Source organism: Trachymyrmex septentrionalis, unplaced genomic scaffold (assembly GCF_001594115.1).
Source record: "Trachymyrmex septentrionalis isolate Tsep2-gDNA-1 unplaced genomic scaffold, Tsep1.0 scaffold67, whole genome shotgun sequence".
Classification (NCBI taxonomy): domain Eukaryota; kingdom Metazoa; phylum Arthropoda; class Insecta; order Hymenoptera; family Formicidae; genus Trachymyrmex; species Trachymyrmex septentrionalis.
The window spans coordinates 398,577-411,950 of record NW_017305852.1 but is presented as its reverse complement, the minus strand read 5'-3'; the positions used below and the strand labels follow the sequence as shown (position 1 = coordinate 411,950).

The 13,374-nt window shown below is 28.8% G+C and overlaps 3 protein-coding genes across 4 annotated transcripts; 1 reads left to right on the top strand and 2 right to left on the bottom strand.

Annotated features, from left to right (window-relative positions):
* Positions 1-143: 143 nt before the first annotated feature.
* LOC108753249 lies at positions 144-877 on the bottom strand. The gene is made up of 2 exons (XM_018494675.1): positions 653-877; positions 144-579 (listed from the first exon to the last, which is right to left on the bottom strand). Exons 1-2 carry the CDS (start codon positions 829-831, stop codon positions 426-428), a joined length of 333 nt encoding a protein of 110 aa, XP_018350177.1. The 5' UTR covers positions 832-877; the 3' UTR covers positions 144-425.
* A 259-nt stretch (positions 878-1,136) lies between these two features.
* Positions 1,137-5,643, bottom strand: LOC108753241 (gamma-tubulin complex component 5). Of its 2 annotated transcripts, XM_018494664.1 has the most exons (14): positions 5,509-5,643; positions 4,977-5,408; positions 4,637-4,899; positions 4,374-4,545; positions 4,075-4,285; positions 3,711-4,011; positions 3,424-3,611; positions 3,048-3,354; positions 2,768-2,984; positions 2,410-2,701; positions 2,135-2,335; positions 1,906-1,988; positions 1,660-1,819; positions 1,137-1,348 (listed from the first exon to the last, which is right to left on the bottom strand). In XM_018494664.1, exons 1-14 carry the CDS (start codon positions 5,578-5,580, stop codon positions 1,302-1,304), a joined length of 2,946 nt encoding a protein of 981 aa, XP_018350166.1. In that variant the 5' UTR covers positions 5,581-5,643; the 3' UTR covers positions 1,137-1,301. The 2 variants fall into 2 exon arrangements, with proteins under 2 accessions (XP_018350166.1, XP_018350165.1); XM_018494663.1 differs by lacking the exon at positions 1,137-1,348 and having other exon boundaries at positions 1,588-1,819.
* An 854-nt stretch (positions 5,644-6,497) lies between these two features.
* Positions 6,498-12,131, top strand: LOC108753237 (RING finger protein 157). Its single transcript, XM_018494651.1, has 9 exons — positions 6,498-6,833; positions 6,939-7,057; positions 7,235-7,500; positions 7,887-8,028; positions 9,466-9,669; positions 10,299-10,541; positions 11,159-11,319; positions 11,424-11,688; positions 11,942-12,131. The coding sequence occupies exons 1-9, from the start codon at positions 6,746-6,748 to the stop codon at positions 12,116-12,118; spliced, it is 1,665 nt and encodes a 554-aa protein (XP_018350153.1). The 5' UTR covers positions 6,498-6,745; the 3' UTR covers positions 12,119-12,131.
* Positions 12,132-13,374: the final 1,243 nt, after the last annotated feature.

Sequence of the window (13,374 nt, the reverse complement as noted above, 5' to 3'; positions counted from 1 at the left end):
CACACACACACACACACACACACACACACACACACACACACACATATATTCTGATTTTATATTTTTAAACTGTAATTTCAAATTACTATAACGAAACTTTTATAATTAATATTTGCTTAGAATATTGGAGCGCATATATCTTATTTCTTTCTTTATGTATCTTACTGAACATGGCAGTACGTATATAAAATGTGTGTATGCGCGCGTACGTACGTGCGTTATATTTAGGGTCTATATCTATATATTTTACTATATTTACGTTCTTCTAGTTTTAAAATCTAAAGTTATGTACAGTTCGCAATTTTTTAATCTAAATTGCGTGATTTTATCAGATCATCATAAGCAACATTTCATTATATTTGAAATAATATTATTGAATATATTTTTATTTTTATATATCTCCACTTAAAATACTCCTTACAATGTTATGAATTAGCGATTATATTTTTTATCTCGTCGTGTAAGGTATATAACGAATTTAGAACAAAGAATTGTTCTTCATATTGATACCAGCGCATGTAAGAAAAGGTTTGTTCATACCCATTTAAGGATACTTCAACAGGTAATAATGATTCTGAACTAAAACTTTTAAAGTTAATAATTGTATGAACTTTAACTAAAATATCTATACAATATAATTACATTTTCTTACTTCATTTGCCAAGTCCTTTCATAAATTAACTTCGGGATTGGTAGAGGAATGCCTGATGGCGGTAAACTTTGGTATGCGATTTCTGTTAATAAGGTTCGACTAAGATCAGTAATAAGTTTAATAAATTTTTCACTATCTTCGAATAATTTGCTGTCGATACAGGCTGCAGACGATGGCATCAATTTATCTGGAAAGGATTGTATAAGGAAACAGGATATTGGAAGTTGACACACTGGATAACAATTGTACTGGTAATCATACGCAGTGATAGAAGAGTCAATATAATTTCAAACAATTTTTATTTTAAAAGATAACATTTTTCTTTTGATTATTTTTCTTTGTACAAAAAAGTTGTATTAAAAATTAAATACATAATTCTTACGTTATAAATATTATAGACCTTTACACAAGTTTGTATAAAAAAATTATTAATATAAATAATTATAATTAATCATAAACGAAGTAATAATATACATTGATCTAATAAAATAACGATCTACTAAATACTACATGTTGTTGTAATATAAAGCAATGATTGATAAACAAGTGAAATGGAATTGATGTCGTTGTTAATTCCAAATAGAAAAATCAAGATGCACACTGGTAGTGTTATTAAATCGATAAGAGTTGATATTCTATTAATAAAGAATTAAGCACATGGCATACTGCAATTAAAGGCTGAACTTAAGCCAGTCACTGTAAATAAAGCAAAGGGAGGATATTAAGAAGCAATACTGTTAATGATCATGCAACAATTTAACATCTACTAGTGGATATTTTTCGGGTATATGATGTATATCAGGTTTCAATACGTCAGTATATATTAATCACATTGATGTATCTTTCAACGATTGATTTGAAAAAATAATTTGAACATATTTTTTGTTTTCAACATTATAATGATTGGCATCTGTTTTAATAATATTTTGAAATGATCGATTGATTGCAAAACTATGGGCAACTATATTGAAATACGTTAAGTATAGCTAATAAATTGTAAAACTTACAATAATCCGCATCCTTATGTTGTACTGCATTGTGCAAAGCTAAGGCAAGATACGTATGGTATTTTATGTAACTGTGCTCCATCACATCCAATTCTGTAGCAGCTAACAATAATTTTTTGCGTGACCACCGATCTCGTATGTGAATACACATTTCGATCATCTAAAACATAATTTTTTTGAGTGATAAATAAATTCTATATAAACTGATATTTTACCATTATTTAGTCACTCAATAAATGTACATACATTATTTATAGTTGTCATTAAATCTTTAAATTCCTCTGTTAATAAACAATGTTCATGAACTTTGCTCAAGTATTCATTATGTACTGCAAAAAGACCGCTTATGTTTATTAAAATTATTAAGGCTATTTCACCCAACATTTTCTTTCTTCAAAGAAAATTTTACATTTTGTAGTAATCATGCAATAAGACGAGAAATTTGTCTTCTCTTGAAGATAATCTTGATCATTACCTGATATAATAGTATCGAGACTATCTGCCTGAGTTAGAACTTTTTCTAGTATAAAACCCAGACTCTGTAATACTTGACCGGACAAGTATGTATGTATAGATCCTATCGCATGCAATAACCAAAATCTCAAGCTCTCAAGGCGTCTTATCTGAAATTGTTCCAATCTATCTTTTACATATGATGACCTAGAATCTTCTAGATCTGAAAAAAAAGATGGAACAATACAAATGTGTCGCAAAAGCATATCGTATTTATTTCAAACCATAGTTATTTACCACAAAATCTTAAGTTATTTAATGTCCACAAGGCATATTTTAATTTCAATTGAAATCTAAATATTTCATTGTACTTTTCCAAAACTTTTTTAGTCAATACAATACTTATAGGCCATTCTACTGTATAATGCAGTGTTATACTATTTACAGCTTGTAATACTTGATGAGTACTGATATTGCCATGGACCATAACCGACCAGCGTGAACTTGTATCTGGCCAATATTGGGAAAATATTTCTTCAAGAACACATGACAGAAAATACGAATTAGCCCACATTTGATTATTTTCGATCTAAAATTGATAATTATATTACACACAAAAAATTATCTTAAAAGGCTAATATCTTTCTCTTTTTACCTCGTAAAACAAGATTTGATAAAATTGGTTCATAACGTTTCCAGCTTCCATCATATAAACAAACCTCAGTAGTTTCAAATGCGTTTGCAGCTTGTATTCATCAATCATAATATCTTTTACTAATTTGCTAGCACTGTTATAACGTAACATCAAAATCTCAGACAATGTTTTCTCTAAAATGTTTTGCATCGGCAATATATATTTTATCTTTTGTAGCCTACAAAAAACATTATTTTAATGTATAAATTATCTTAATATGTTAATAAATACATATACATACTCTCTGTATAAGTTATGTATTTGGCCTTGTTTTGTTTTAGAATCGTAAGTATTATGCACATGAGAATCCACTGTATCGTTTTTATACAATTCAGACGGCATGTAATCTTCCATGGCTTTCATGAGAAATGGATTGTGTAAAGTTGATAACTGTTGTATTATATTCTTTTCAATATCAGCATCATATTCTTCTAGAAATATTTCATCTAATTGCAGTGCAGTATCTGTCTCCTCCACTGGTAGGCTATATTTAGATATTTCGAATAATAATTTATTTTGTAGTTCAATGTTTAATGAGATCCTTATATCTGTAATAAATTATAATGAAATATAAGTTTATAACATAATGATATAAGATATTTGTCACAATTAGAGACCATTATCCTCATTATCCATTCTCCATATATCGGTAATCCGGTCTAAAGATATAAGTAATTCAATACTGTGACCCATATGTTGCACTTTTTGCAATAAAAATTGCATAATTGGATCTGTTAAACAGATATTATCGGATAATCGAATCGTAAATTTTTCAATTTGTTCATCATTTTCATCCTCTATAATCCTAAGTATAATAATAGACATAAAAATAAGTATAACAATATATATAATGAATTATTATTATAGTAAATTTTAATTCTAATTATTTATTTCTCATTTGTACCTCACAATTATAAATTCATCTCGCCAATCTTCTAACCGTCCTTCACTCAGCCATGTATCGATTATATTAAGATAAACAGTAAGGCTATGTAAGTACAAATTTATACAAATATTTGTTCTTTCCTGACTATGAGAATTTTGCATCTCATAATATAAAGATGACAACAGTCGAGATGCGCATTTCCAATTAGGGTAAACTTTCCAATCAGTTATAACATTCTGATGTATATCATAGATAATATTTATAATATTCAAATGTCTTCTCAGCTTAGTTGATAAAGATAAGAACGTATTGCAATTTTCTAGAACATAAAAAAATATTTACTAGTAAAACTATAATAAAACAAACAAATGCATGAACTTACCTTGCTTCATAATATCTTTTTCCATATTAACCACTTCAGTTTTAAATTCATACAAATATTGCCTAAGTGCAGCATTATATGCTTCATAGGTCAAAGGAGGAAGTTCCGATTCTTGGTTACAAGTTAATTGCAAATCAGATCCGAATTTTTCAATATCATATATCATCGAAAAATACTCGCAGAACGGTGTTAAAATACTTTTAAAAGCAGTCTGAAAGTAGTATACAAATAATATAATAATTTGATATAATATATAACAAAAAATTGCATAAAATTTGAAAATAATAAAAGTAACGTACAGTTGTCAAACTCGGTATAGATATATCCGAACGTATTGAGAATTTTGATTCGCTGTCCTCTTGAAATACTACCATTGATGTTTGAATGTAAAACATCCATAACAATTCTCTACATACTTGATACTCACTGAGAGTAGCCACTTTATACACAACTGACAAATTTGTCTTATGCCTATAAGTACAAATTTATAATATCACATATTTAATTATTGTCTCTTAGATAAAATAATTTAACAGAAAAATATTGTAAAAATAAAAAATACCATATGTCACATATACTGGTGTCACAAGATTGTTTAATAACAGGATACTTTTGACATTTTAAATTGTTCCACCAATCGGTTTGAACATTTGATAAGAGCCATTTCCTAGATTCAAGATTTTGTACTAAAGCCAGAGAGAATTTATCTGTTACAGTATCAGAAACTTCTAAAGGCTGTGCAATATCTAATTGAATATTACATATTTGTGTTGATAAAGAAATATCATTTTCATCAGTTCCTTCTTCCGTTAAATCAGACCATTCCTATACAAATACAAAGATAAAAAACATTAACATAAATGAGAAAAATTTACCTTCATATTTCTTGCATAAATACCTACACTCTCGCTATCATCACTTTTATAATTGCAAAAGAAATTTTCCTGGCCCTCCTTTAAATACTGTGCCCAATCAATTTCATCTGTAATGCTATCTTCATTTCCAGTACCTGTATTAAAACTGTGTTCTCCACGTGTAAATTTTAAGCTGTCTAAGTTAGACTTATGTGTTTCAGTGGATAAATCTAACAAGAACGTCAACAAATGCCACTGTAGATCGTACTGTGGATGTTGCTCAAAGTCAAAACTAGACAAGAAGGAATCAATTAGTTCCTGAAACTTTTTAGCAACCTCATATTTTCCATGGATCGAAAATTTAGTAAACACTGCATTTATTGCTTCCTTGGTTGCATGACTATCAATAGAAAGGTAGCGATGGTGTTTAATATTTGACAAACAAAATCGTTCGCATATTCGAAATCCTTCTTCATCTTCCTGAGTATGTAAAAATTTATATTTTGTAAGATGTCATTAATTCCTCACACATGTCATAAATGTGAACATGTCATAAATGTTATGTTGACTGTACACATACCTCGAATGATGTAAGCGCTGTTATAAGCTGTTTTAAATCATTATGAATGTCATTCAATACCCGAGTACTCATTTTTACTTGGTATCAAAGACAATTGAGAAAATTTATATGGGATCATATCAATATGTATTAAAATACAAATTTCATATATAATTATGTTCAATTTGAATTCAACCTGAATCAGAAAAATTTAAATTTATTCCAGATAAATGTTTAATTCAAATTTCATTTAAAGAGTTTAATGATAAGTTTCCTATAACCTTAAAAAATGTTTAGGCCAAGTAGCGATACTTTTTCAGAATTTTTGACACAAAAATTCATCAAATGAATATATCATCATTAAAATTCAAAGTAAATAGCTTAATTATTATTTATCTTACACCAAAAAATCTATTATAAAGATATGATTTTACAAGACTATATTAAACATTCCCTTCAGTGTTACCCATTGCACAGTGTAACTGCACACTGGACGCAACGGCGATATCTAATGAAAGCTCTGCTTTTTCTCACGTGATAATGCAAAGCAGCTCTCATTGGATATCGCTAATAGGCATTGGGTGCATTTAGAAGCGACGACCGCTCACTGAGCGCTCATTGAATAAAAAAGGGATTAATCTATTGTTAATATGTTTATTTATTATAATTCGTAACATAGAATAACTTTATCTACTATAGATAATCCTTAATATTCGCGATGGAGCGACTTAAAATTACGCTCCACCACTCACTGAGCGCTACATAACCTTACGGCTTAAACACGGCATTAGAAAAATAATAAACAGTAATAAATAAAAAAGATGATATTAAAGATTATCTATAGTAAACAAAGTTATTCTACGTTATGAATTATAATAAATAAACATATTAATAATAGATTAATCCTTTTTTTGCTCAGTGAGCGCTCAGTGAGCGGTCGTCACTTCTGGATGCACCCATTTAGTTCCAAAAGTGTATGTATGTACACTATAGAAAACAGATCTATATTTGCTGCTGCGATCTGACTGTCCTTTTTATTTTTTATCAATAACAACAAATCGACAAAGTCGAATTAATTCTACCCATACATGTAAATTGTGACGACTCTGTGGCAGACTTTAGACACTTTCGAGTTTTTAGTCACAGAATTTTCACGAGTATACATGCACACGCGCTTCTACTTTCTATTACGAACGAGAAACAAATACTACATTTGCCATTTGACCGCATGTTGTATATGCTGTGATTACTAAACAAAATGGGATCGTTGACCAGTAGGCAGAACGCTGGCGTCGAGGAGGTTGATATTACTTCGAACCACGCATATAAATATCCTCCAAGATCTGGTACTTGATTTACTTCAAATTGTAAAACCTCATACGTTACATTCACAAAATATGCATAATCTCCTTTCTGTCACTTCACTAATTACGCGAATTATTCTCTAACAGGATCCTACTTTGGCAGTCATTTTATAATGGGTGGTGAACGATTCGACACACCTCAGCCTGAAGCATATCTCTTTGGAGAGAATGCAGACCTAAATTTCTTAGGCAGCCGACCAACTCCTGTACGAACATGACAGTACAATATAAAGTTTTTTTTCTATATATTAGCAAAATGTATACAAAGAATCTATTTAAATATGAGTGTATATTAAGTATATATTGGATGTATCTTTGCAGATATATCTTTTATCTATTTTCTATTAATTACATTTTATCTTCAGTTTTTGTATCTCTTGCAGTTTCCGTATCCGCCACCACAAGCCAATGATCCTACAAAGACTTTGAAGAGCTTAGTTAACATACGCAAGGAATCTCTGAGATTAGTTCGTAATATGGATCAGACGTCGACGTCTTCGCATTACCACAGTGTTAAACATTATGGAGATAATGACATTGATAAGAAACCTAATCGTTTTAATATTGAATTTGTGTTCGACTGTGATGTAAGATGTGCAATAACAATTTATTACTTTTGTACAGAAGAGGTTTCAACAAAGGGAGTTGCGTATGTATATTATATGTTAAATTTATTCTACAATTAAAATATAGTAATAACAGTGAGTGCTCATTCAACTACTATTGAGTTCGCTAAATGTGCCCAGCAGAGAAAACTGATCAGTGAATATTCAGTGATTCTTTACTATGATTGGTTCCTACACTTAGATTCAATGAAGAATTAAAAGCAAGAACCAGATTAAACAATCATTGAGCACTCAGTTTTCTCTACTAAATGCAGCCATTGAGTTTGGCAGACATTTGGTTTGTATGAACACTTAGTAAGTGGTTTGTAGTATTGAATGCACTTATTAAGCGCTCACAAATCTGTTTTGTCTGTTAAATGTGTCCATTGCTGTACAGAAAAACAATGACAATTATTTTTATCAAATTCAGATACATACCACGAGATCCATCTATGAATTCTGAAACATATCATTATAAAAAAGGAGCAAATCAATTATTCTCACAAACATCACACATATTTGATCCAACATTGTATACTGAAGAAGATCTGATGTACAATGCTGATAGAGAAGTATTTGAATCATAATATACATATATTATACCTCTGCAAGAAAATTATACAAATAAAAAATATAAAATTGTTTAGCAGACAGAAAAGAAAAAAAAATGGTGAAAAAAAGTGATACATGTTTATCCGAAATCAAATAAAAATAGAAAAAAGTGAAAATAGGAAAAATGATAAATCAAAATAGAGATAATTTTTTAAGGGTCTAACATAACACCATATAACAAAATTAATATTTACATTATTTTTACTTAAAACTTGAAATAAGTAATTTTGGATTAGTTTTACTTATATTTAGTTAACTTATGTTTAATATTGCCATAAATAATTTTAAATGAATATTTTAAAACTCCTAAAAATTTTGATTTGTATCATTTTTACTAATTGAAAAAACTGATGTATTTAGAATATATTCCTCATATAATATGAAATTTGAAAAATTTTGACTTATGTCACTTTTCTTCTGAGAATATATAGAGGAAAGCCCTCTATTATGAGATAGGCATCTAATATGAGCGGTGTTTCTGCTGAACTAATAAACGCTATCTATTGGTCCCACCATGTATTTATTGTTCTTGGATTGAAAACTATTTAGTAGAAAATTCATTATTAAATCATGCCTGTAATCATTGTAAAACAAGATTTAAAAATTTGGATGTCTTCAAGTTTTATTGAGATGAGCCTTTAAACCTTCTTTATTATTTAATAAATAAATATTTAGCAATAAATTCTTTATGCAGTGATAGAGTAAGGTCGTACTAATAGAAAAGTATGGAATATGTTGAATTGTTTAATTACAGAAGTTAGATTTGATGATCGTAAAATCATAAGATGTGGAAATCGTAATATGAGATACTCAGGATATTTCTAATATGAAATAACCCATGCTTCTGTGTCATAGTAAAAATCGTTGCTAAAGTATAAATGTTATTGTACAATAATAAAAAAGAACCGGAATAAACGTCGAGTGCTTATTTCTGCGATGCTTGATTTCAACTACTTGAAGACGAGTTCTGGGTATAATCTATCGCATGCTCATTTTTCGCGCACGCTGGCTATTTGTTTGTATTTTAGAAACATTAAAAAATTAAAATTTTATATATATATATAATTGCAATACTGATATACTGATATACTTTTACTATCGATTTCTCGGGGAATTTCATATCAAAAGCATAATTTTTTGACTTTCCGATTTGCTTACTTTTTACATTTTTTTAATTTTCAAAAAACAATGGAATTTGAATTAAATTTTATATAACGTTATCTTAAAGCTTAATTCCCTTTAAAACGATCTATTATTTTTTAAAATTCTGCCTATAGACTTCTAGCATTTACCCAAAATGAACTCGGTATCTCATAATAGGGACCTTTCCTCTACATGTAAAATAATATTTTTAAGTAAGATCTTTTTTTATAATTGATAGATTTTATAAATTATAGATTATCCCGATAGCTATACATTGTGTAGCAGAGGAAGGATCGGACGATTTGAAACAATCTCATACAACTATAGCCGTGGTTGAAAAACATTCCGATGGAACATACGTATTGAAAGCGCTTAAACAAAAGCTTTATGTAGATGGTCTCTGTTATTTGGTACAGGAGATATATGGAATTGAAAATAAAAATACTGAAAACTCAAAGGTATGAAAATCTACAATATTATATTTGAAAGAATATATTATTTTATATACGCGCGTTTTTTTTGCTTCCAGAAAAAAAGTTATAAGTAAGACTATTACTTTTGATTGATTTTGAAAATTCGAAGCTTTGAAATTTAAAGTTAACTTTGAAGTTTTGAAACTTTGAAAAATATATTCGTGCAAATGACGAATTTTTTAAGGAAATGTTAATAATATTATAAATAAAAAAATTAATTAATGTATAACTGAAAAAAATGTGAATTTTTCTTTCATTTTTAAAAAATTTGAAAGTATTGTAACTTGAAATATAACATTTTAATCATTAATCTCGACACATGCAATATTCTAGATGTTCCTAAATGAATATTTAGCGTAAATTTAGTTATGCTAATATTTAAAGAATATTATTTCTTATTTTTGCATGCTTATGAAGTAAAAAAGAATAAATAGTATTTTTTATATTATTTGTTTCTTCTTATCTCACATATACAAATATTTTACTATTTAAATATTTATTTTATTATTTCAGTTTGATCTTGTTTGCAAATAAATTTAAGATACTTTAATTGTAAATTTCACATAAAGCCAAGAATAAAAAAATTCAGAAATTGATCGTTCTTTTTTTTACAGCAACAAGGCAGTGATGAGGATACCGAAGACAACGGTTCTGAATGCGTTATTTGCATGAGCGAGGTACGCGACACGTTAATTTTACCATGCAGACACTTGTGTCTGTGCAACTCTTGCGCTGATTCATTAAGATATCAAGCGAACAACTGTCCGATATGTCGCGCACCATTTAGGGCACTCTTACAAATTAAAGCTCTTCAAAAGGCGACCGGCACAATTATATCCAATCCACCATTACCGGAGGTGAGATAACTAGATATAGCTTTTACATATTTTATTATTTTTTATGACGAGGGTAGTTCAAATATGAATTTTTTATGTGAATATAAATTAATGTTGATAGACATATTTACTCTGATTGAAAGGTGGATTTGTCTACTCACGGCCTACATAATTGTGGTCCTGCGATAATTGTTTCTGTAGTTGTTTTTACTATGTTCGAATAAATAGTATAAAATGCCGTTGCGCAACATGTTTAAATTCATGCGTTGATTCAGTTTTTTGCGAATAAAAATGTTGAAGCCGTCACAATTTTTACAAACGATGTACAGTTTGGAAAAGAGATACTATCAAAGGTACAGTGCGCAATGATACTCGGTACTATTTGTTCGAAAATTATAACTGCGGAATTACCGTGAGACAACTATTTAAAGTGTAAATAGACACTTCTATTTATTATTCACAATCAATGTAAATATATCTACTAACATTAGTACCTCTTTGATAGTCATACAAAAAAGTCGTTCGTATTTGAACTACGTACCTTTGAATGTATTTTGTAAGTTTCTAAGTTAATTCAATCGCTGTGTCTTTGTTATCGTCAGCATTCTATCTGATATATCTTGAAATTATTATTCCAGGGGAGCTGCGAGAATATTCCATCAGGTTACGAAGCGGTATCTCTGATAGAAGCTTTAAATGGACCTTATACTCTACGAACTGCCATTATTGCGCCAGAATCACCGGATACTCCTGACACAGATACAGCAAGTGCTATTCAAGCCGCGGAAACTCTAAATCGGTTCGTATCGATATCATGTATGTTTATAATTACAAAATGTTAACAATTAAACGTTCAAGCAATCATTATTACGTAAACTATATGGAAAACGTGTACATTTGTAGCTCTGCTGAACGTACCCCAGTCTTGAAACACATATCCGCCAAAGAAACTGATATGTCGGCCAGATCTAGTACTGCTTGTCCGACTCCCGAATTCCGTATGTCCGTATTATTAGCTAGAGACGAGCACTCGGGTTCTCAAAAGGAGCTGCATAACAAATCTCCAGCTATGCGAACCAAATCGGTACATTCACGAGATAAATCTGGTTTAAGAACGCGCGATACACTGAGATTGGTTAATGAGAAACAACCAACTTCCTTATATGAGGTATGCTACTTTTAAAAAATGTAACAACTGATATCAATAATTTAAACTGGACAAGTCTACTCATTAGTGACCCTTCACGGTTAATAATACTGACAATATTATTGATCGTGTAGAATCAATAAGAAATCTCCTTTTTTTATGATAATGATTTCAAAAATTTGATTTAATTCGGCTCAATTTAGCAACTCTAATTTTTATTTGTATAGAATAACATAAAGATTGTTTTATTAGAGATATAAATTTATGAACACAGGGACAAGGACAAGATGAAGACAGTGAAGCAGAGAAGTTATCACCATTGTTAGATGCAGCGACAAATACTGAAGCTTTAGATGTACATTCCCATAGAATATGCGATATTGACATTGATGATGAGATTCAAAATACAGAAAATGAAAATGACGCAGACATTACTTGTCATTCACACTAGAAAGTGATCGAGAATTTATTTTTACATGATATTCTTATTTTGTCAAATATTTACAAAATGTTTTATTTCATGTAAATTTTAAGTACAGACCGTTTATTTATTCAAAGGATTTAAATCTAAATTTCTCACAATTTTTGAAATGTAATGCATTAAAATTATGCATTGATTAACCTAGCATGAATGCTTTCCATTTAAGTAACTTTTAACGAGGGAAAGAAATGAGAGAATAATAGAGAACAAAAAGAGGAAAATATAAGTTAGTTCAAAATACTATAGGTGCAATACGATAAATGAAAACCATTAGGTAATTTATGAATATGAATGTAGAGGTATAAGTTAGTTTATATAGTTTTAATTATATTGTAGATATTTCTGTAAACATACACAAGCGTAAAATTACTCAGAATATATATTATTTATTTTTGTAAGAAATATTTACTTTTGTTAATTATATAATTATGTAATATAGATTATATTATATTATATATATATAATATATAATATAATTTTGTATATATATATATATATAAATATATACATATATACAAAATTATATATAATTTATATACGTATATGTATATAGATACATATACAGGGTGTATACTAAGTACGCTAAAAAATTTTAAGGAGTGATTCCTCAAGATACACTACGTTAAGTTGCGTTCCTAAATTCGTTTCTACTAACTTGAATATTATTTTATCCTTGCTGTTCATTTAATAAGGATAAAAGATACTCAGAATTATCAAGTTTTGGACGCACTTCAGTATATTTAAACCATTCTAATTATTTTGGAAATTTAAAGATATATAAAATTTTATCAAAATAATTGGAATGGTTTTCGAAATTTGTAGAAAAAATGAAATTTTTCCTTCAACATTTTGATAACCTGCATCTTTGAAACTAAGCTGTTTCGAATGTATGATCATATGAAGTTTTCATCTTGAATTTGTGAGAAATGTTACAAATCACCTCTGAAAATCTTTTAGTGACACTTATAATTAGTATATACTCTGCATATGTACATATGTACATACGTATATAAATAATAATTTAACAAATAAGATTTGACTTAGGTTTAAGTTTATTTTTTCTTCTATACCTTTCAAAAATTGTAGAATTGATTGTAAAAGACCGAAGTCTTGTGAAAGTAGAAATGAAGAATCGAATTATGTTACTAAATGGAAAGCTGCTAATCTTATAGTATAGAAATGTTTCATTCTGCAAATTGACTAGTATAAGGTAAAATTGTTTCTTA